The sequence below is a fragment of the Pelophylax lessonae genome, assembly GCF_965119305.1.
Source record: "Pelophylax lessonae genome assembly, chromosome: 6".
In the NCBI taxonomy this organism is placed as follows: Eukaryota; Metazoa; Chordata; class Amphibia; order Anura; family Ranidae; genus Pelophylax; species Pelophylax lessonae.
In genome coordinates, this window is record NC_138773.1 from 216,325,182 (window position 1) to 216,350,434 (window position 25,253).

At 42.0% G+C, this 25,253-nt stretch overlaps 2 protein-coding genes across 2 annotated transcripts in view; both read right to left on the bottom strand.

Annotated features, from left to right (window-relative positions):
- KANSL1L (KAT8 regulatory NSL complex subunit 1 like) overlaps positions 1–5,216 on the bottom strand; it is a 147,028-nt gene extending 141,812 nt beyond the window's left edge. The window contains exon 1 of the mRNA XM_082261898.1: positions 5,130–5,216. The gene's annotated coding sequence lies outside the window, so the exon portion shown is untranslated. The remainder of the gene's footprint in view (positions 1–5,129) is intronic.
- Positions 5,217–14,883: 9,667 nt separating this feature from the next.
- ACADL (acyl-CoA dehydrogenase long chain) overlaps positions 14,884–25,253 on the bottom strand; it is a 61,631-nt gene continuing 51,261 nt past the window's right edge. The window contains exons 9-11 of the mRNA XM_082260157.1: positions 24,048–24,175; positions 18,349–18,435; positions 14,884–15,068 (exon numbers count right to left, since the gene is read on the bottom strand). Coding sequence (XP_082116283.1) covers positions 14,975–15,068; positions 18,349–18,435; positions 24,048–24,175 — 309 coding nt within the window. The 3' untranslated portion in view covers positions 14,884–14,974. The remainder of the gene's footprint in view (positions 15,069–18,348; positions 18,436–24,047; positions 24,176–25,253) is intronic.

A 25,253-nucleotide genomic window follows, 5' to 3' on the forward strand; every position in this document is an offset into this window, starting at 1 on the left:
ATCCGATTTTCCTTCCTTTCCGTTTTTTACACGGATGAAAAAATAGGGTTCTGTTCCGTTCCAAAAAACGGAACAGAACTGAAACGAATAAAATCGGATGTCAGCAGATGGTATTCCGCTGACATCCGCAATGCTATTGACTTACATTATGTCCGCAAATCATCCGCAAAAAAATAGGATGATTTGCGGACATACGGAGCGCCCGTGTGAAAGGGCCCTTAAACCCAACAGTATTTGTATCTTTTTTTTTTTTTTCAAAACAGGTTGGGCTTTATCTTATACTGTAGCAAATCAATTCTAATGTTTTTATTTTCTCTGTCCTTGCTGAATGCTGATGCTACATTGTATCGCTTTCTGCTACAAACACTGCCCAAATACCAGAATAAACTTCTCCATCCATAACGGTCATCTTACTAAGGCCCCTTTCACACAGGCTTTCCAATCAGGTCCGTCTGTGAGTTTTTTCAGGCGGACCTGATCTGATGCTTCATGTACCTCTATGGAGCAGCGGATGTCAGTGGTGACATGTCCGCTGACACCCGCTGCTATCCGATCCGATCCTGTCCGTGAAATCCGGATGGATGGAAACCCTATTTTCCATCCGTCTGGAGGATCGGAAAGGATCGGATGAAAATGGACAGGCTGTCCGTTATCATCCGATCTCCCATAGAGGAGAGTGGGACTCTGACAGGTCTGTCTCTGCAAAGTAAGCAAAGACGAACCGGTCATCTGCCTGCTCAGCGGGGATTGGCGGATCGATCACTGATGAGCAAAACGGAGTCCGCCGGGTGGACTGCCCATGCAGAAGTGCCCTATGAGGGTTTAAATCTGATCAAAATATAGCTCTCATCTGACAGGCTTTTTAAAATGATTCCTGCAGATATTTAGGGTTAATTCCCATTTTCTGCAGCCCTTATTGCCCTTTTGAAAAGTAATCTGCAATAGATTTCTTTTCAGGGGTCATTTGACAGGTTATGAGAAAGCGATAATGTCACCTTCTCACGACCCGTTTTACCACTAAAAAGGCTGATCCACCGAGTGCATGAGTTGGAGTGATGGAATAGCACTATACACTTAAATGGGTTGCGTTTGATGGCGGTACTATCTGCCGACCGTGACATGTAGTTTCATTTTTGGGAAGGCAAAGCATTGCGCCCATGACGTGTGTACAGCCTGGGTGGATGCATGCCCTTCTTTAGGTGGGTAGTTGGGGGATTGTAAATTACCGGGTTAAAATAAAAGGGAAAAAAAAGTGAGAACAATGAAAACGAAAGCAGCCACCACATGAAAGGACCAGTAATTTGCAATACGTTTAATTTTTTGTTCTCAGGTTTTCATATGCTTAAATGGAAGTCTTACAGTGGGTATAGAAAAGAATCACCCCATCTTAAAATAATTACATTTTGTTGCTTTGCAGCTTGAAATGAAGAAACACACACTTTTTGTTTTATATAGCTGCATTTACTCTACTATTAGAGCAACTAAAATCATCCAAGGAAAAATAAATAAATAAATCAAAAACAGTGATTAATCACTGAGTTGCAAAAAGGATCACCCCCTTGTGTCAGTATTTTGTTAAACTGCCTTTTCCTTAAATTACAGCTTTTAGTCTGTTGGGATATGTTTCTACTAACTTTGCACATCTAGACTTTGCAATATTTGCCCACTCTTCTTTGCTCAAGTTCAGTTAAATTTGATAGTGATAGTTTGTGGATTGCAGTCTTCAAGTCATTCCACAGAATTTCATTGGGGTTCAAAGTAGGGATAGACCGATTATCGGCAAGACCGATATATCGGGGGCCGATATGCACTTTCCCCGATATATCGATATTGGCCCCGGAACTGGCCGATATTGCCGATATTTCTGTGACATCATTCTGCCTTCTTAGGCCGCCTCCCTTGCCTTGGACAGCCTCGTATGGAGTCCGGACTAGTCTCGTGGGAAACCTCAGCGCGAGTGACCGGCGGACCAGATGTCCGCCGGTCACTCGCGATCGTCAGTTACAGAGGGAGAAAGGCAGGCGGCTAGTGTAAACAAAGCCGCCTGTCATTCTCCCCTGTGTAACAGCAGAGATCATACAGTCCTGCTATGTAGGACCGTAGATCTCTGCTGTTACATAAAAAGTCACATCCCTGCACAGTAAGAAGCACGCCCCTAGGGACACACTTAACCCCTCCTTCCCCAATAAAGTTAACCCCTTCATTGCCAGTGTCATTTTTACAGTAACAGTGCATATGTATAGCACTGATTACTGTCGTAATGTCATTGGTACCCCCAAAAGTGTCAAAAATGTCAGTCAAGGGTCCGATCTGTCCGCAGCAATGTCGCAGTCCCGCAAAAAAAAAAAAAAATATTGCTGATCGCCGCCATTACTTGTTAAAAAAAAAAAAAAAAACAACAAAAACGACAAAAATCTTTCCCTTAGTTAGTAAACGCAATAACTTTTGCGCAAACCAATCAAAATAAGCTTAGTGTGATTTTTTTACCAAAAACATATGTAGCAGAAAACAAATTGGCCAAAAATGTTAAAAAATTTTGATTTTTACATTTCTTTTGGGGAATTTCATATAAAAAAAATTTGAAAAATATTGTTATTTTTGCAAAATTGTCGCTCTTTTTTTGTTTATAGCGCGTGATCAAAAAAATCACAGAGGTGATCAAATACCACCAAAAGAAAGCTTGTTTTGTGGGAAAAAAAGGACGTCAAATTCCTTTAGGTACAGCGTCACACGACCGCGCAATTGTCCGTTAAAGTCACGCAGTGCCGAATCGCAAAATAGGACCTGGTCAGGAAGGGGCTAAAATCTTCCGGGGCTTAAGTGGTTAAATGTACAAAATATCGGTCCATATCGGCCGATACCGATACATTGTGACCAAAATATTGGTATCAGCCCTGAAAAAAACATATCGGTCTATCCCTAGTTCAAAGTGTTTGTAACCTTTAAAAAATGTGTCACTGCCAGTCCCCCTCTTTTTTTGCAGCCATAATGCTCAGTGTAAGAGTTTACTAAATACGAAGCATGTAAATACCTTTTTTTCAGATCTCTTCAGACCAGTCACGTGACTCATCACATATCGGGAAAATTTTGTTTTCTATAAAAGTCTAGGGAAAAAGAAAAACTTGCAGTGATGTGAACACTGGACTGTGATTTTAATCCGGTTCCATAAAAATCTATGGAGCTGAAATTCGCACCACACTAAACTGGCACAGGACCCTTTTTTGAACCGGATCAAAATTCGCACCGCATATATGTGAACAGCCTTCAGCCTGGGTTCACACTGCTGTGGTTCAGACACTGCATATAATTCGCCCAGGAATCACAGCAAATTCCTGTGCGAATAACATGCTGTGTCTCTAGGGTGCGATTTGAGCCATGGATTTGTATGGCTGAAATTGCACCGCATTTGCACCAACCTAGGGCAGGACCCTTTTTCTGTCTGCATCAGAATCGAATCACATGGGTATTCACACCCATGCGATCCGATTCAGCAAGTTGCGCTGTGTTTTGCTAACCAGTTGCGCAATTGCGACATTCTGCAATCGGTTTGCATTGACGGGATGTGATTTAGATGCGGTGCTGAATTTGCACCGCATATAGTGTGAACATAGGCTCATTGGAAATAATGTTTTTTTTTATTTTTTTTTTTACATGACATGCAAACCTATGCTTTTTGGATCACATCTGATCCGCATAGAATTCACATAAGTGTGAACCGGTGTTCTGTAGAATAGTGCATCCTGACGGATACTGCACAGATCATCGGAGGCATTATCTGACGATCTGCAAAGCGCGGAAGGAGAATCTAATTGTCAAATTCTGCTTCACCCTCTCTGTGCATGCGTGAGACTTGAGCAACATCATAGGCCTCCGGAGTGATAGGCGTTATACTATTGTTGTTGGGCAGATTTGGGTGTGTTGCAGGACGGATTCAGTTGCTCAAGTCTCGCGCATGTGCAGAGAGAGCGAGGCAGAATCTGACAGTTAGATTCTCCTTCCATGCTTTGCACATTGTCCGGTGTTCTGTTAGATAATGCCTCTGACGATCTGCGATTGCGCAGTGTTGATATCACGGAGTGAGGTTGCTTACTGCGCATGGGCAGATTGTCCGCGACATTATCCGACGGGATGCGCTATTTGACAGAACACCGGACGATATGCAAAGCGCGGAGGGAGAATCTAATTGTCAAATTCTGCTTCACTCTCTCTGCGCATGCACACAGTCTCCGCTCTACTTCATCCCAGAGGTTTTCTGCCGGGTTGAGCTCAGGACTCTGCGCAGACCAGTCAAGTTCCTCCACTCCAAACTCGCTCATCCATGTCTTTATGGACTTAGCTTTGTGCACTGGTCCAAATTATTTTATAAGTGATCACATAATCTCTGTTCTAAGCTACACAAAGGGTTTGAAGAAGTGGGGGTGGAGAAGCAGCAGCACACTGGTCTTACTACTGAATGGCTGTGTACAAGTCTGATGATTGGAGGACAGGCAGGCTGTGCTCCCAGCACAACCAAAAAACTGACCACACTGGCATGGAGGTGCTTGTGTTACGCATGCCGTGCCACGATTTATTAGCACTGTAAATGTGGGTAGCAGTCATGTGTTTAAAAAAAAAAAAAAATCACTCACAAACACGCTGGGCTCATTGCTAAAATTTGATACTCGAGCTTCTGTGGCGCGTTTTTTGGGTGACAGGCAGCGCATGAACATCAATGACGTCTACTTGTTAAAAAAAAGAAGAGGTGACGCATCACTACTCTCAGACGTGTAACACATCCTTGTTATATACAGGGGGTCATAAATAGCAGATCCGTCGCTTACTGATGAAAAAAAAAAATACATTTTCCCAACTCCTTCCAAACAAAAAAAGTTTTTTTTTTTTCCCATAGACTTTTAATATTGTGTCTGTGTGCTCCAATGTCACTACATCCTCATGAGAGCCAGGAAAGTGGCATTGTGATCAGACGTCACACTCTCTCTTAGCCCCGCCCCCACCCCCTCAGGCAATACGTATTTACTAATATCGGCACCTCAGTAAACTTTTGCTAAGCTCCGCCCACGCGCAATCCTAGGACAAGTCATCGCTCACCGGTACCGCGATCGGTAGATAGAACCATCGCAGCTCTTTACCTGGGAACCTCCCGCGATGGGTCCGGAGTGGTGAGTCGCTCTTCCTCTGAAGAAGTCCGGGGAAAGTTGTACGGAGATCACTCCATTCGTTCCAAGATGTGCGCGCCTCTCACCCTCCGTCACCAGACACCCCGATTACCCTCCGCCGCGAGCTGCCTCTGACATAACGGGAGGACCGGAGACTTCACACTACAACAGAGCGCAGCCCGCTCCACCAATCAGACGCCTTCTGCTTAAAAGTAGGCGAGAAACGTCAAGTGGGAGCCAATCGCCATCTAGGAGGGCTCATTTCACTCGCGTCCAATAGCAGGAGGGATAGGCGTGTTTAATCAAATGAAGCGAACGATAGGCCAATGAAATCCGAGCAGTGGGCGTTCCAGGGGTAGAATAGACGAGTGTTGTATTGGGGGCGGGGAGCGGAGTAGCAGTCTACGTCATGGTGTAAATATTATGAATGAGAAGGTGGCGGAGGGGCGGGGCGGGCTGTGTGTGAGCTCACCGCCAGATGTGTACAGCAGAACTCACCCACTATAAGATCGCACAATGTTACATTGAAAAAAAGTGTACATTCTAGAAACAAAGTATATGTATGGCCAAAACTTTTTTTTTTTTTTTTTTTTTAGTTTTCGAGAGCATAGAGCGGGAATAGAGATCTGGATTTTATTTTTATTTATTTCAGGTACTTATATAGCGCCATCAATTTACACAGATGAGCGAGTTTGAGGTGGAGGAACTTGAATGGCCTGCACAGAGTCCTGAGCTCAACCCGATAGAACACCTTTTTGATGAACTAGAGCGGAGACTGCAAGTCAGGCCTTCTCGTCCAACATCAGTGCCTGACCTCACAAACGCACTTCTGGAAGAATGGTCAAACATTCCCATAGACACACTCCTAAACCCTTCCCAGAAGAGTTGAAGCTGTTATAGCTGCAAAGGGTGGGCCAATCCAATATTGAACCCTCCAGACTAAGACTGGGATGCCATTACAGTTCAGGTCTATGTAAAGGCAGGCATCCCAATACTTTTAGTAATATAGTGTAGGTGTGCACCCCAAAGTTGAGCTTGTGTGTGTATATATATATATATATATATATATATATATATATATAAATAATCTCGGCACATTGATCTCCCTGCAGGCGCAGTGGAAGAGAAGTGCGTAAGCACTTCCCTGATGATAGAGCTGATAAGAGGGAGATCTTTCCCCTCTCCCCGTCTGCACACAGTTGATATAATAAAGGCAAATAGACTGTGCACTTTGCAAAGTGCAGTTGCTCCAGAGCTTAGTAAATGAGCAGAAGCTCTGCTGACTTTTATCATCCAATCATGTGCAAGCAAAAATGCTGTTTTTTAAAATTTCCCTTGCTCATGATTGGGTATTCTTTGCAAAATGAAGATTTACTAAGCGCTGGAGGAACTGCCCTTTGCAAAGTGCACAGTCTATTTGCCTTTAGTAAATCAACCCCAGAGTGATAATGCAAATTACGCATATTAGGGTGTGCTCAGGCAAAGCTGGCACGCCTATGAGTACACACTATAGAGGGATGTGCTTTGCTCATATTTCATGTCTGAGGTTTACAACCACTTTAAATCGATTGGAAGGGCGTTATGGCTATTCAGTTGATTTCTAATTTGGTTGAATTGCAAGCAATCACAAAATAAAGTGATGTGTATATGACCACTAACACCGTTGGTGTTATAGAGTTTAGGAGAGTGCCTGATTGGATACTAAAATACATCCAATATGCACAAAAAAAAGCAATCTGAAAGCACGTGCAAATGGGGGTCTAAAAAAAGCATTTTTTTTTTGCACTATAATAGATTGATCAAGGGCATTTCTTAAAAAAGGATCAGTTCTGATTCACCATTTTACTTTTATTATCTCCAGGGCAGCCATCAGAAATTTTGGGGCCCCTTACACAGCTTTAGGTCTGGGCACCCAGTACCTGACCACCAGGTTACGTCCTCCTCCTCTGCGGGGGCCTGTGAATGCATATGATTGCCTGCTAGGATGCCAGGTGGTCCTAGCAACCAATAATTTTGATAGCGGTGGCCAGCGGCAGGATGGGAGTCAGGAGCAAGTGCAGTGGGTGGCACCAGCGGAAGTCAGTGTAGGGGTGAAAAGGAACAAAAGGGGAGACCTAGGCCCCCTACATATGTATGGGCTGTACCCCCCTGATGGCAGCCCTAATTATCTCCATAACATCCGTGTGTCCCTGGAATTCTCCCTCCACTGATACAGACAGTCCGATTCCACAAATGGCAGTTTGTATAAGGATGCAGCAATTGAAAACAGGCAGAAGCTCCTCCGCCTTTTCCGAGGCACTCTCATGACTTGTAAGGGTCTTTTTGACACAGGCTTTCCACCCCACAGACTCCATTTTGCTCAGTGGAGATCGATCGGCCGATCCCCGCTGAGCAGGCAGATGACAGCTCCTTCTCCTCTTACTTTGGAGACACAGACCTGTCAGATCTCTGCTCTCCTCTATGGGAGATCAGATGAAAACAGGGCGCCTGTCTGTTTTCATCCGATCCTATCTGATCCAATCCGATCCTCCAAACGGATGGAAAATAGGGTTTCCAGCCGTCTGGATTTCAAGGACAGGATCAGATAGCAGCGGGTGTCAGTGGACATGGCTCCGCTGACATCCGCTGCTACATAGGTGTGCATGGAGCATCCGATCAGGTCCGCCTGAAAAACTGACACGAACCTGATTGGAAAGCCCATGTGAAAAGGCCCTTACAGTTATGTTTTTTTTTTTTTTAACAAAGTCCAAAATTTTGTTTGGAATATTTGTCTTCATTCATTCATGTTTATAAATACTCATCTGTCCTCTTGCTTTCTGCCACACTGTATAGAAAGCATGTGGGGGAAGGAAAAAAAAAAAAAAAATGGAGGTGCAGAACTGTCTTAGGCCCATTCACATTGGAGCGAATCAGAATCACAGGGAGAATTGCGCAATTCTGGCTGTATTTATAGAATCTCTTTATTGTGCAAGCCGGGAAGTTGCTTCCGATATGGTCCCCTTTCTGACCTCTGTAGATATGGGAGTTTTATGCAAATTCCTATTTAAATTCCACATTAAGATCTCGATCTGTGTCACCAGTAATGAACGGATGTGGATAAGTTGCTCTGTGGTGTCACGAGCGAGACTTCCTGTATTGTAGGTTCGCTCCTTCCTCACAGGTCTGATTTACAATGGTGTAATATTATCGGCATCTGAAGCGACACACGTGACCATGGCGGTGACGCTCATGATGAGGTCACATCCGGTGGAGGTTCATGGTTTTGTTTGTAACTCCGGAGGTGAGGCAGGACATGAGGTCACTCCCTGCGCTTCGGACCGGATGATTGGTTGGGCTGGATTTACACCTCCCACAGAGTTAAACTCGGGTATACCTACGGGCTGCGTTAGCGGCCGCATTTAGGTTAACTTTTGGCACTTTTCCACTGCAAATACCGGCTCGGCTCGGTTTGCTTTTCCACTGCTGGTACCGCATGTTGGAACGGTTCGGTAAGGTATGGTTTGCTTTTCCACTAAAGTAGTACTAAAGTTAAGTGGGTGGGATAACAACGGGGTGGGTGGGATTCTCTGACCAATCAGTGGCTAGTAGTGACTGCATGCAAAGGAACTCTTGGAACCACAATCGAGGTGGTACTGTTTTTGAGAGCCGTACCGTTTGGTTCCATGCAGTGGAAAAGCGCTGCCGTACTGTACCGTACCGAACCGTTCCTACACCGTACCATGCGGTACCAGCAGTGGAAAAGCACAAAAGCGAGCCGAACCGTTCGGTTCCATGCAGTGGAAAAGCGCCTTTTGTTCCATCCACATTGTCTAAGTACCTGGATGGTTTTGGTATTTTCAATTTTAAAGTTGTTTACATGTTTTATATTATATGCCCTTAATGGAGTTACTTCCTGGAATGATATGGAGGCTTGGACCGCACGCCGCCGCCATCTTGGATGGCGAGACGGAAGTGCTTGTGAAGTTAACTTCCTGGCTGCAGTATATTTAAAGCATATGGTTATGATACGCAATGCTCCTATGAATATGTCCTTTCGGATGAAATGCGTCAGCAATATTGTACTGCCATTCTCCAGTTACATGTGCTGTTATACAGGATGTTTGTAAGTGTATTCCTTTTTTTTTTATTAAATTTATGAAGCGGTTTTACACTATGTCTGCACTATTTGGCCTTATTTCCATATATGTGACAACGAATTGGATGTCTGGGTATCTGCTTTGCTGAAAGTCCTGGTTTTCCTGGCTATATCATCTGGCAATTTTGTGGCTGTATGGCGAAACCAGTTTTCATAATCTGCTTTACATGACCCATCTTCTATAAGGAAGTTTGGGTCTATGTCCTCTGGTGAACGCATTCATATTTTTTTTTGTCGGTGTTGGGTCACCATCACCCCGTTTTGATTTGGATTATCATCTTCGTCACAGTTTTTTGGACTTTATCCCCCTTTGTTGCAACTATATTGATTGTGTTCCCACAATTATTATCTTTTTATTTTTATTCTTATCATTTATCAGTTTATCACTGTAATTGGTATATACACTGTGTTTTAGCACTCCACTTATAGTTATTCAATTTTTTACAACTTATGTCTAGTTGAAGTGCTGGCAGCCTTTTTACTATATTTTTGAGTTAGAGTGGTTTGTACACACATATTCATTTATAGAATCGCAGCAAAATGCACAATGTGCCTGTGGTGCCATTATTTAGCACCCCAAACAGTGCGATTTTGCAGCAATTATCGCACAAAAATTGTGGCAAAAGGTGATGCCAAACTTGCCTGGCTCAGTGCCAAAAACTGGTTCATGAGCTTCTTTGGCACACTTTTGAAGCAAAGGGAGGCTCATTCAATGGTGAATGGTGCCACTCCAAATCCCCCCCCAAAAAAAAAAAATGTGATGCAGCAGTATTGCTGAAGTGTGAATGGTGCCCAAGGCCTCGTACACAATAGGTTACTAAAGTTATGAAAATCCTCACTAGACAGAATACAACTTCCCGCAATGTTGTAATGTGTTGCATTATATTCTATAGTTTCTGAGCAGCCCTGGTCACTTAATTTTTTTATGAAAGAACTGATTAATGGAAAATCATTTGTTCTGTTATTATCAATCTATTTTCGTACTTGTCGATTCGGAAATGTATGCATGAACTGTCGCGATCGGCTCTTCAAAAGCTGTGTACAAACAATCAGATTATTGGAAGCAGGATTTTTCATCAATTTTCTCACTGTGTGTACTTGGCATTAGGCAGCATTCACACCTGAACTGAGCAATTGTCAGGTGTTTCTATTTGAGAGTTTTGCGAGCTTATGTGAGATTTTAGAAGCGTATTACAAGTGTATTCAAGCTTCAAGTGTTTTTATTTTAGCCAACAGAAAGCACTAGGGGAAGGAGATCAGGGGCGGAGAGCTGCTGTTTGGCCAGAAAAAAAAAAAAAAAAAAAAAAAAAGCAACAAAATGCGCACAAATTGCTCATATCGCAGGTTTTGCAGTCATTTTCAGTAAAGTCTATGGGGCTAAAAACACTGCAATCCACCTCTAAAAAGTTTATGTACTTTTTTGAGCGATAGCCGGTTTGCTACAGGTGACAAAAGGCTCAGGGAATGGAGTCTATTAAAATGAATTGGGTCTTGATTGTTAAGTCTTGGAGCTTCAGTGTTGGTCCACACTATACAGTGCGGGAACCGCATGCAACTTTGAACAGCGCATTCCTGTTCAAAACACATGCAATTCTTCAGCAGTACGATTTGAGCCAACATTCTGTATGGCTAAAATCACACCAAATCCACACCAAAAACTGGCGTAACTATAAAGAAAAAAGTTAGATTCTAAGATTACCTTATCCCAGTCGTCTGACTTCAGTGCCTAGACGAAGGGGATGTCATGTTTTTTATCCTAAAGAATAGAGAGCGCACCAAACCCTGTGAGAAGATGCTTATGCAATGAACTGGGAGTGTCTTCTTACCGTGACGTACTATGTACTTCAGTGAAGATTTTTTTGGGCATAGAAAGCATTCCTAGGTGCATCTTGTCTGGTAAATATCTTTTATCCTCCGTTTTAATGACATTAGCTACTACCCACCCACCCACCCATAGAACATTTACTGCGGGTGGGTGGCATGGGTAGGCTAAGACATGTACATGGACTTCATGTAGCCTGTTCCAGGTTAGGGGCACGCACGCATCCCTCGCTGTCACTGGCTACAGCAGGATTTTGACAGCAGGCCCCAGCCAATGATTAATGGCCAAGACCTGCTGACTGGCTATAACCAATCACAGCACCGAGCCCTGTGTTTACACACATAGTGATCTGGCTGTTTCTTCCCCTGCAAAGTAAAAAAACCAGCCAGAACAGTTCGTAAAAAAGCAGCACATAATACACATGGTTAGGCACACAGTTAACCCCTTGATGTTAACCCCTTCCCATGGATAGGCTGCACTGATGAGGTAGCACTGATGGGCACGGATAGGCAGCCCCAATGGGCACTGATGAGGAGGCCGTAATATGCAGCACTGATGGACAGGAATAGACATCACTTATGAGCACTGATAGGTGGCACTGACTGGCATCACTGATAATAAGGGCATTGATGATCAGTGCCCCCATTATCTGTACAGGTCTCCCCTGTGAAGAGATGCCACTGATTGGCTCTCCTCTCTTCACACTCTGTCAGTGTGAGGTGAGGAGAGCTGATAAACAGCATATCCGTGTTTAAATGCGAAATAAATATTGGGTGGTTTTGGATCTCCCCTATTTATTATAAATATGTATGGTCTTGTCTATTCCTATAGTTAGCTAGTCTATCAAAGCTCTGACAAGGTAAATGGTGATGATAATAACAATGTTAGCTATAAAAATAAACACACTGCTTAAATAAATAGAAAGTAGAAAATGAACATAAAAAATTCTAAAAGAAAACTACAGAGCATAGAAAAACAAGCATAGATGATACTTTACATATGGTGGTTCTCTGTGTTCTGTAGGTTAGCTGGGCTCCAGGAGAAAGAGAACAATTTAAATCGCACTAAGACACCACTCACACAAACACCCTCTGCCCGCCTGCCTCGTCCTATGTCCAATGAAAATCCATAAGAGGCCGTCCTTCCTTAATCACGAGGAAATATATTCTTCTCCTGCCCATCTTCCAGGAAACATGCTGTAGTCTCCACTAGGGGCACCATTAGCCAATGAATCACTGCTTTTGACCCGGGTCATTTTCCAAAAACAGCTGGCCTTTGATGTGGTTTTAACTCAGTCATTTTAATTTGCACCTTCCCAAGAGGTCTTAGCCTACCCCCATACCTTACATCAGGAGGCCTATGCGAGAACATCTTTTGGGGATGAATTCCCATTTATGACTCCTTGTTACCATCACCCTGCTGGGTGAACTTGCTCTGCTGGCATTCCAGGCCAGGTGTAATCAGGTTTCAACCATCCATAAACATCGGATATAAAAAACAAAGAAGAAGAAAAAGAAAAAAAAGTTGCCTTCCAACAACATGTGACCGACTGTGATTGGAAACTGTTGATCACATGGGTAAAGAGCTGCGTCCCAGGGACACGGCACACCCTGTGATCGCAGTGAGACGGGGCGACGTCATATGCCATCATCCTGGAACGAGAGAGGATCCTGCCAGCCGTCATTTGTCCATAAGGCAGGCAGGAGGTAGTCTAACTAAAAGCATAAATGTTTTCAATTTTGTTTTGGACAGAGAGGAGAGGGATTTTGATTGCCATTTGTGTCCCCATTAGGGAAATTAATCCTCTGTGTCCTGTTTATTATGGTCATCAAAAGTGAAAGTAAAAGAAAATCAAAAAGTTTTGGGTTGTCCTCAGAACAGGAACAGAAGGGAAATCTTTCAATAGGGACACTAGTTCTGGTGACAACCATGGATTCCTTCATTTTGCAGGGATTTCTTTTCACTTTCTCTTTTGGTTATAATACACGGGAAGTGAAAGGAAATCTTTCAAATGGAACACAGATGGCAAAAGAACATAACCGGGGTAATAACCCTCACTCTATCCAAAGTGAATAAAAGTTTTGCCTTCAGTTCTACTGCTAAGTGGCTGTAAAGATTCAAGGATTTTTACCTTCTTGCATTCTATGCATGAAGGTAAAAAACCTTCTGTGTGCAGCAGTCCACCCAGCCCCCCCCCCCCAATACTTACCCCAGTCCCATCTTGATCCAGCGATGTGCACAAGAGCAGCGGTTCTCCAAAGTCTCTTCCTCCTCATTGACTGAGACAGTAGCGGAAGCCATTGGCTGCCGGTACTGTCAATCACAGCCAATGAGGAGAGAGCAGGGGGCGTGGCCGAGCCAGGATCCACCTGTGAATTGTGTAAAGTGGTTACCAATAAGGACCCATGTGGTTTAACTTTATCAACATTTATTGGAAAATGTAGCTTAATTTAGACAAAGTGTACATTCAAAAAAACAATTAAACCTTCACCAAAAAAATTATAAATGTCATAAAACACAAACTTGATCCAGCGATGTGCACGAGAGCAGCGGTTCTCCCAAGTCTCTTCCTCCTCATTGACTGAGACAATAGCGGGAGCCATTGGCTGCCGGTACTGTCAATCACAGCCAATGAGGAGAGAGCAGGGGGCGTGGCCGAGCCAGGATCCACCTGTGAATTGTGTAAAGTGGTTACCAATAAGGACCCATGTGGTTTAACTTTATCAACATTTATTGGAAAATGTAGCTTAATTTAGACAAAGTGTACATTCAAAAAAACAATTAAACCTTCACCAAAAAAATTATAAATGTCATAAAACACAAACTTACAGTCTGGACATGAGTTAGACACTTAGGCAGGTCATAAATTATGCAATTTTCTTTCCTATTGTGACAGCGGGAGGTTTCCCAGCGGTCAGAATACAATGATCACTGCTGGTGGCTATAGCCACTGGCAGGAAATTGTGATGTGTAGAAAAAGTGCGCTGGAAAATAAATAGAAAAGCTGCGACCTTAGAAAATAAATGCAGAATGAATAGTGTGTATCAGGTGCGCTAATCTATTATCTAATATCTAATAATATAGTGATATATCAATAGTAAAATTGATGATAAAATGAACAAGTACATCCACATCAAAAACTAAACAGTAGATGACATGTGTTTCAGCAATGAGTGAACAAAGAGTGAACAATAATAAGACTAGGTACAATAGTAAATTCAAAAATTAAGTCCATAAATAAATATGAAAGTCCATATGAATCCAACATGCAAGTGAACTACAAGAGTGAAATGCAAGAGTACACTTGCATGTTGGATTCATATGGACTTTCATATTTATTTATGGACTTAATTTTTGAATTTACTATTGTACTAGATTTTCTTTAGTACGAGTACAACCAGCCTGCACATAGATGGATTGAAACTTGGCTGAATCGGCAGAATTTTGAACTGTCTATGGCTGGCTTTAAATTAATAAAGCCCCACACAATTAACAATGGTGATAAGATAAACAGATCATGGTAACAAAAATAAGGCCGTGGTTAGCCAACCTTAAGGTCTGAGGTTACTCCCATGCATAACCATCAAATAGTCCCAAATGGGACATGTAGTACAATCATAGCAACGTGAGGGAGACCAAACAGAAGCATCTGGGGGTCTCCAAGGCCACATGAATTAATCACAAGACCCTATAGCTAAAACAAGGTCCTCACACGGGTGTACACCTAAATGCGCCCATGTGAATGAGGCCTTATACACAAGTAAGGATATCTCAATTCTGTAAGTAGCAAAAAAGTTGGCAATTGGACAAAACATTTCACATATGTTATAGGCATTGGGTGTTATCTACAAAGGAAGCTCATTATTTGTCTTTTACAATATCTCTTGCAATAAGCTCCTTCATAATCTCATTGGTGCCACCATAGATTGGCTGTACTCGAGAATCCACGTAGGCTCTGCAAAAGAAAGAAAGAATGCAAGCGGTGCTCCCATTACTAAAAGCAACTTTCAAATAAAGAAAGACTTTCATAGAAAACTATACAAAGCAACATTTGCATGCAGTAGATTTAAGCCGATTCTCCCATCTTATTCTTCTTTTGAACCATGAAGTATAGGTGTTAGACGCAGGGAGGTGGAAACTGTGGCCCTCCAGCTGTTGCAAAACTACAAATCCCATCATGCCTCTGCCTTTGGGTGTTATGCTTCTAGCTGTCAGAATCTTGCTATGCCTCATGGGACTTGTAGTTCTGCAACAGCTGGAGGGCCATAATTTGCATCTCCCTGTGTTAGAAGGTGTAGCCCCAGGGTTTTCTATAGACACAGTCGGTGCACTGGATACAGTAAATTACACTGCTGAATGCATACAGCAGGGATCGTCAAACTACGGCCCTCCAGCTGTTGCAGAACTACAAGTCCCATGAGGCATTTTAAAACTCTGACATTCACAGACATGACTAGGCATGATGGGAATTGTAGTTCCTGAACAACTGGAGGGCCCTAGTTTGAAGACCCCTTGCATACAGGATACTCCTCTACAGAATGTCAGTTTAATGGGGCAGTCACCTATTTTGTCCTTCATTGTTTAAAACAATTTTGAATACACTCCTAATAAAATTACTTTGGGATAATAAATGATTAAGGTGACACTTCAGACAAATGTTTTGTTACAATTACATAGAGCATGGACGGATTGGAACCTAATCTCCATTACAGGATGATAGGATTATTAGTTTACACCAACATCATAACATTGTTTTATGCTTTTAAAGTGAAGGAAGGGACAAGGCCACTGTATTTCTAGCAAGACCAATATTTCCTGTTCCTGCTGAAAATGTTGTTCGATTTGGTGGCTGCATTCGTTTTCATTTTCAACCTAAGGACTGGTGGTAAACTGCAATTAAATATTTTTTTCTTAAAGTGGTTGGAAAGGATGAAGGTTTTTTACCTTTATGCATTCTATGCATGGAGGTTAAAAAAAAAAAAAAAAAAAAAAAACACACCTTCAGTGTGCAGCTCCACCTCCCCCTTTAGCCCCCTAAAATACTTACCCAAGCCTGATCTTGATCCAGCAATGTGCACGAGACCCAAGGCTCTCCCTTCTGATTGGCTGAGATGCAGCAGCAGGAGCTATTGGCTCCCGCTGCTGTCAATCACAGCCAGTGAGGCAGAAACAGGGGGTGGGGCTGAGCGGTGCACTTTGTGTCTTATGAACGCAGAGAGCCAGCGTGGGAGCGAGCACACACGAGTGCCCCCCACAGCAAGCGGATTGCTATGGGGGCACTCAGCAAGGGGGGAGGGTCCCAGAGCGCCAGCGTGGGACCCGAGAAGAGGAGGATTGGGGCTGCTCTGTGCAAAACCACTGCACAGACCAGGTAAGTATGATGATATGTTTGTTATTTCCCCCCCCCCCCCTTTACAATTACTTTGTTCATTTTTGCTTTAAATTTAGGCAAACATTATTTTGCAAATATTGAACTGTACTGAAGTAATACAAGCCTGTGTTAACATTTCTAAAAAAGTTATAAAAATTGAAGTGGGGGGGGGGAGGGAGAAATGTAAACCATTGATTTTAGGTATGGCTTTAATAAAATGAGTTACAGACCGGGAACAAGTACAAATTAAAACATTTTCTCCTACTTAAGTCGGCCACAGATGGTTTGAATCCATTAGAGGAGAAGCGTTTTAACCTCAGGCAACGTGGGGGGGTCTTTACTGTTAGGGCTACAAGATTGTGGAATTCTCTACCACAAGAGGTGGTTTCTGTGGGAAGTATGGTGGCTTTCAAAAGACTCTTAGACGTACATCTCAAGGATCAGGACATTCAGGGCTATGTGAGACGATTACAGCCACACACACACCTACACAGGATGAACTAGATGGACTATTGTCTTTATTCAACCTCACCTACTATGTAACTATGAATCCCAGACGGTTCAACAGGGACTGGCGGAGATTCAAAATCATCTATGGGAATGCTGAATGTTCCAAAGTTGATCTATCTATTGAGACTTGGGTACACAATCAGCATATTGGCATTAGCCGTTGGCATGCGACTACTGCCAGCGGCTAAAATCGCTAGCAAAAGTGACTGTTCTAGCAGGGAAAGCTCCCTGCTCACCCACACCCGCCAGGAGAACATATTGGTTCCGTGGGAGGTATTCCCCCATTAACACTGACGGGTTGAAGGAAAGAAAATTGCTCGATTCCCCCATCAACACTAAGATTGAAGGAAAGAAAATCACACCAGCCCTCTTTCCAGCATGCTTATTCCAGGTTAGTAAATCAAATGTATTGAAGCCAGACAAGTCCAACAACCAGCATTTTCAGGAGCCCTGCAAGGTCAGCCCACATACATATTTTAAAGAGCAGACAATAGGTAAAGTCAACAAGTGTGCATCATACTGCAGCTGTACAATAAAACAACCCCCCCCCCCCCCCAATGATATGTTCCCTTCACTGATCCCTACCTCACTACAGGACAAAGTAGCAACATAGGGGTTGGTGGGAGGAACCACAACACACAAGCACAGTATTAGGTTTACAGCTCACCTAGAAATATTGGATTGTAGCAATGTTTTTTTATTATTATTTAGTTTGAGGATTAGAGTCTTCCACCGCATTCACACTGCAGCGGCACGACTTCAGGGGCGACCTGTGAAGTCATGTGCAGCGCGACTTTGGCGCGACTTGCACGGACTTCATAAAATGAATGTCTATGCAAATCGCTCCAGGTAGCCCCGAAGTAGTACAGGACCCTTTTCCTAAGTCGGATCGACTTGTGTCGCTCCTATTAGAACCGTTCCCGTAGCACACAATGGACCGCGACAGTCCGCGACTTGTCAGGCTGACCAAGTCGCCTGACAAGTCGTATTAGTGTGAATGGAGTCTTAACCAGGTTTTTATTCTTGATTCATTGTATTGGTTTGATTTACACTGGTGACTTCTCCTCTTGTATTTTGGTAAGAGAGGGGACTTTGAGGACCTTTTTATTAGTTTGATACAAGCAATAGTTGTAACTCTTTAAGACAGTGGATATTTATTGAAGTCACCGCCTGCTAAAAAAAAAAAAAAAAAAAAAAAAGGAGAGTCTAACCCTTCTTCTAAAGAATTACTGCAGCAATCAAGTACAGCAGCAAATAACAGGGTCACTTTAACATTTATTAAAAAAAAATAAATAAAAAACACACAAAAAAGCATATTACAGCGAGAATGAAACAAAAAAATAAATAAACTTACTTTGCAATAGGATATTCCCACATGTAGCCCCAACCTCCATGGAGCTGAACCCCTTGAGTGGCTATGCTGTTTTGGAGGTCAGATGCCCTGTAAGAGAAGATTTTCGCCATCAAATACTAGTTCAGTATGAGGCTTACCAGAATTCATAAGATTGAGCTGTGGCTCATAGTGAAGTGGTGTATTTAAACAGGAAAATGGGACATCGCATTTTTTGCGGTAATTCATGCAAAAGGAGCCCTGACCAAGTATTGAGTGCATACTATACTGTACATGGACATACTTTTCAGTAAGCAAACATTTCTGTAATAAAAATCTTTTTTTATTGGTCTCATGTAATATTCTAATTTTCTGAGCTACTGAAATTTTGAGTTTTCACTAGCTGTAAGCCATGATCATCAAAATTAAAAGAAAAATGCTTGAAATATATATCAATCTATATGTAATGCATTTAAATAAAAAAAGGAGTTTCACTTTTTGAATTAAATTACTGAAATAAATTCACTTTGAGGATGTTCTAATTTTTGAGTTGCAGCTGTAGGTGTGATTGCTCACTAAAAACAGGAGTATGATCTTGAAAACCTGACTGCCAGAGTTACCCATGCAGCAGCAGAGGATGAACAAGGGCAAGAGGCTTGTTTGGCAATATTGAGGCCTTTGTAAGAAAGTAGGAACCCACTGACCCAACAGGGAGGGAAATGTAGATTCTACTGACAGGATATAGGAACATCAGAACCAGGCAGCTGTGTCTTCAACCACAATGACCAGACTGTGTTGAACTAATGCCCCGTACACACGCGTCGATAGTTGGCCGTGAATTTTCGGCCAACGTCCGATTTTCGGCTTGTTAGTATGATGCTTTTCGACAACCGACTCCGACTTTTCGGCCGAATAAAATCTGGTGTGCAGGCTATAAAATTTTTGTTGGCCGTCAACACAACGGCCGATTTTCGGTCAGTCAGTACAGATTTCGGCAGACAAAAATCTGATGAGCAAGACTGGGCATGCTCAGGGAAGAAAAAACACACAGAAAGTAAACCAGCACATGACATCACTTCTGAAGTTGGTTGTTGTTGGCCGACAAAATTTGTGTGCAAGTCTAGAGCACATTTCAACCAACACAACAACACTGGACAAAAGTCGGCCGATCAGTCGGCCAACAATCGGTGCGTGTGTACGAGGCATTAGTGGGACATCCTTTGCTGCTGTAGGAGGCTTTATACAATGGGAGTGCAGAATTAACAATTACTTTCCACCTTTCTAAACTCGGAGGGGCAGCAGATTTCCAAAGAAGCACAATTGCAATCCTAGCATAATACAGTAATATAGTTAAAAGTGTTCTAATAGGCTGTTCTATTAGCCAGAGATTCTACAAGACCCAACAAGCTCCTCTAACGCGTAAGACCAATACCGGTCTATCTCTGGGCAAGTCTAAAAAGATGTGGAGACATTCCACATGGGCATCAGAACATCGCCAGCACACACGAGAACCGTTAGTCACAAATTTCCCCACTCTGTTTCATCAAAAACTACTTTGATTTGACCAGAATTGCTAATATTAGTAAGTCTGTTTAGGATACAGATGGAAAACATTTGTGTCCCAAAAAACAAAAATGGAGATACGACTGATCAAGTGGTAAATAAAAGGATTTTATTTTTAAACTAAACAAACTAAATACTATTAAAAGAAAGAGTGCCTTTCCCAAAAGTTCTTTTCTGGCAGTCCCACAGTGGTTTAGGCTCGGATTCCACTAGTGCGACTTGCTGTGTGACTTGACACATGTCAAGTCGCACAGCAAGTCAAAAGTCATTGATTTCTATCTGGTCCGTTTCCACTGCCGCGGCTTCAGTTGCGGCGACTTCAAAAGTAGTTCGTGCATTACTTTTGAGCCGTCTTCAGTGCGACTTCCCTCTATAATGAGGGACAAGTCTCACTGAAAGCCGCAAACAACTTAAGCTACGAAGTCGCGCTAGAAGTAGCACGACTTCGTAGCCGCACTAGTGGAAACCTAGCCTTTCACTCATCTTCCCTTTGCTCCGCATTAACCTGTTCAGGTGCTGGGAGCGAAGACAAATATTGCGAGCATAAACCTCAATGTCCTTCCTCTCGTTATGTATGCACCATATACTATACATACAGTATCTCGCAAAAGTGAGTACACCCCCCACATTTTTGTAATTATTTTATTATAACTTTTCATGTGACAACACTGAAGAAATTACACTTTGACAAGGTGTACACTCACTACTTTACATTGTAGCAAACAGTGTAAATTTGCTTTCCCCTCAAAATAACTCAACGCACAGCCATTAATGTCTAAACTGCTGGCAACAAAAGTGAGTACACCCCTAAGTGAAAATGTCCAAATTGGGCCCAATTAGCCATTTTCCCTCCCCGGTGTCATGTGACTCGTTAGTGTTACAAGGTCTCAGGTGTGAATGGGGAGCAGGTGTGTTAAATTTGGTGGTATCGTTTTCACTCTCCCATACTGGTTACTTGGAAGTTCAACATGGCCCTCATGGCAAAGAACTCTGAGGATCTGAAAAAAAAAAAAAGAATTGCTCTACATAAGGATGGCCTAGGCTATAAGAGGATTGCCAAGACCCTGAAACTGAGCCCCAGCATGGTGGCCAATACCATACAGTGGTTTAACAGGGCAGGTTCCACTCAGAACAGGCGTCGCCATGGTCGACCAAAGAAGTTGAGTGCACGTGCTCAGCGTCATATCCAGAGGTTGTCTTTGGGAAATAGATGGCCAAACACACCTCCAAGATGACCACTGCCTTGCTAAAGAAGCTGAGGGTAAATGTGATGGACAGGCCAAGCATATCTCCAGACCTAAACCCTATTGATAATCTGTGGGGCATTCTCAAAACGGAAGGTGGAGGAGCACAAGGTCTCTAACATTCACCAGCTCTGTGATGTCGTCCTGGAAGAGGACTCCAGTGGAAACATGTGAAGCTCTGGTGAACTCCATGCCCAAGAGGGTTAAGGCAGTGCTGGAAAATAATGGTGGCCACACAAAATATTGACACTTTGGGCCCGATTTGGACATTTTCACTTAAGGGTGTACTCACTTTTATTGCCAGCCATTTAGATTAATTAATGGCTGTGTTGAGTTATTTTGAGGGGACAGCAAATTTACTCTGTTATACAAGCTGTACACTCACTACTTTATATTGTAGCAAAGTGTCATTTCTTCAGTGTTGTCACATGAAAAGAAATAATAAAATACCGTAGTTTAAAAAATGTGAGGTGTACTCACTTTCATGAGATACTGTACATACGCATGCATATATATGTTAGGTGATTTAATTGCAAACATATCCTGACTGTACCAATTTATAGGATATCCAGCAGAGTATAGTTTTGATGCAATTTTTTTTTTTCATAGGATAAATCCAGTCAAAAACAAACTAACCAAAAAAACTCAATCATAAGAAAATGGTATAATGAAATAGGTGCAAAATCCAGTGTTAGGGGGAACATAAAAAAGTCCTTTCAATTAAAAAGTCTAAAAGGCATTTTGCGACATTCGGCCTGCTCCTGAGAAGGAGTCACCGATGATGAAACGCGCCAGAAAGGGCTGTTACTGAAGACATCATGCTTGCTTACCCGTTACTCTCAGCATTCCTTTCTCATGAGCTGACAGTCTGCTGGTTTTTGATTAGTTTGTGCCTGTTTACAACTCATCAAAAGTACTTATACATTTTGAATATATTTTGAATAAAACGACTTAAGATGTTAGCAGGCTTCACTATGCTTGTTCATTTTTTTTTTATTTTTTATTCCCGATCCATTTGGAGCTGCTGCTGAGCAGCCACCGCTGATCTCAGATGCCGGGTTACTTTCTGCTTTTAGGACCATTATAATTTATGGTCCATGTTATCTGATAAGAAATGTATGCTAAGCGTTGGTGCAGTTCATCAATCAACGTTACTTGTACACTTTATGGACACTTTTGTTTAATATTGAAAAGGACTTTTTCATTGAAAGGACTTTATGTTCACCTAACCCTGGATTTTGCACCCATTTCATTACAGTAAACCCCCGCTCCATCGTGGTTGAGTTTTTGCGGTCCAGGTATATTGCGTATTTTTTGTAATGTTATTTTACTATATAAATCATTAAAAATGAAATATTTTAGTGTTTTCCATAGCTCTTGCTATGTCTCTCAGTATCTTTTATGTGTTTAAATGAGTTTCTATTGTTTTAAAAGTGTGTTTAAAGACCTTAAAATGCTTTTACACGTACAGTGACGGTAAAACAAACATGCCTACAATGCATTTTAATAGGGTTTTTCTATTTCGCGGATTTTCACTTTTCGTGGCTGGGTCCGGAACGTAACCCCCGCAATGGAGGGGGGGTTTACTGTATATCACTTTCTTCCGATTAATTTTTTTCAGTTATACATTTTTGCTTAAAATTTATTCACTGCATGTTTAGTTGTTTCCATGCCACATTATTTACCATATGATTATTCATGATTGCACTATTATGATTTAGCGCTGCTTCTTATTTATATTGATCATTTACAGTTGGTATCATAGTTGGTTAGGTGGCTGCTTACCTTTTTGTTCTTTTTGCTTGACCTAGCGTGGATTGTTTCTTGTTTTTAAAAACTAACGCTAAACCTGCTCTTTGCCACATTCTAAGAATGCTAACCAACCCTGTAAAGCAAAAATCACTGTACTTACCTTTCCGGTCCGGATCAGGTGTAACACATCCATATAAAATATAAGAGTTTCACTTTTTGAATTGAATTACTGAAATAAAATTAACTTTGTAATAATATTCTAATTTTATGCAATGCATCTGTATATCCTTAGCAGCTGTCAGCTCGTAGTGCTCAATGAACTACCATGGCGCTCTAGAGCACTGTGGTAGTTCAATGAGTCTTCCTGTCAGGGAGTATCGGTTTACCCGTACAGGATGCACACTGCCAGTGTGCAGGAGACCTGCATGGCATCAGTGACCTGCTGATTGCTGGTGCAATGCTTTCCAGGCCCCTGCAACAAAAAATAAATGCTAGTTTTTTACCTGCAAAAAAAAGTGCATTTAATTCATTTTTTTGAAGTGTGAACTTATCCTTTAACTGACAGACTGCTGGAATCTGTATCTCCACAACAGCTGAACAGATACAGGTTGACTGAGAACACTTGATGTAACAGATGGTCAGTCTGTGCGCAATCTTTACGTAAGAAACGAAAAAGCTTTTTGGAGGCTATTGATGAGAAGTCTACAAAAAGCATTATAAAATGCAAGAATGCAGCCAGGAAAGCGTATGTAGTCTAATTTGTCAGTTCACATAGCTCAGTGTTAAAAAAGACCTGCACTTTATGTGCTTGTAAATAGGGGGAATTTTATGCCCACTTTTACTTAGTCAGACAATGCTGTGAAAAGATCAAGTGGGAACAAATGCCAAGTTTGTGAAAGAACTCAAAAGGACAGCACCATGGAGACCAGGATCATGGTCAACCAGTTTAACCCCTTTAAGTGGTTTTACATTACTCAGCAATGCTGGGAAACCAATTCAGCAAAACATGGCAATCTAAAGTCTGCATCAGTAAGCCAATCTACAGTATAGGCCATTCCTCTACATGCCAGAGTACTGCAATACAAATACAATTGTTAAAGATGGAACACAGGGCTGTGTATTTGTTCTGGTTATACAGTAAGGGCTTCATGTTCTCATGCATACCAGTATTTTGCCATGGAAGCAGTGCCAGAGTCCAGGCGCTTTTCTGCATGAAGCTGGAGACAGCTGTCTAAGAAGGTGCGACCCACACAGATCTGCGTTTTCATCTCTGCCAGCTTGTGTTGCACGGTCTTAGGAGGCAAGATATGGAAAGTATTCAGTGAACAAATTCATTTTCTTACTTTTGTAAAAATCATAAAATATTGAAATGGTTTCATTTTAGAAAAGCTGACGGCACGATAATAATGCTGCGTAACTAATTCACAGATTCTTTTCACTTTTGCAACATTTACACAGTATGCAATTGCTAAATAAGATTTGCCGAGTGTGCATTTTAGGCATGCTTTGAAGGACCACCCACAAATGACTTGAACAGGAAAATGAGAGGCAATAGTGCTGTATGGACTTTTTTTGTAAATGAAATGTGTCAATTCTGTATAAAACGGTATTCTATTATGTAGGTTTGCCTATGTACTGCAAACTGCGCTCATTGCGCACAGCACTAATAAGGTTACCTAGGTTACCCCACATTACCATAACAGTACAATTGTAATATTATTGGGATATCATGATATCACAATAATATTACGCATGATATGTAATCATGCGTAAAAGAAAAAAAAAATTTCGCTGAATAAACAGAACAGTTATTTGGAAAGATGCAGGTTGTATCTTTTATCTGTCTGTAACCAACTGCAGTAGTTATTATGGATTTTGAGCCACTAATCAGTATGAGGATAGAAGTTGCCTATCTATAAAATTTCCAGAACCGTGTGATAGTCCAAGTGAGACCCTTGAGATTATAACATTTATTCGGTGAGTCAAACCTTTAAGCCAGTCAGTTTAAATTTGCCAGATCTGGACAACAAATATGCAAATACTCAGTGAGTGAACAGTAATCTATATATATTTGTTAGAGTGATTGTAAACCCTTACCTTGTAAAACAACCCATTCAGTTTAAAATAGAAATCAAAAGGTAAAATACATTTGTGTATGGATATAAAATACATTATAAATGCTTTATTAGACAGATATAAGAGATGGTGAGGAGAAACAGCAGTACACATGTCTTCCCAGTGAAAGGCTGTGCAGGAAGGGAGGATATCAGGACAAGTCTGATCATTGGAGGAGAGCACACAGATTTCCCAGCACAGCCAGAGAACTGACCACAATGTGCTCTCCTGCTTAGTGTGGTTGGTTTTTAATAG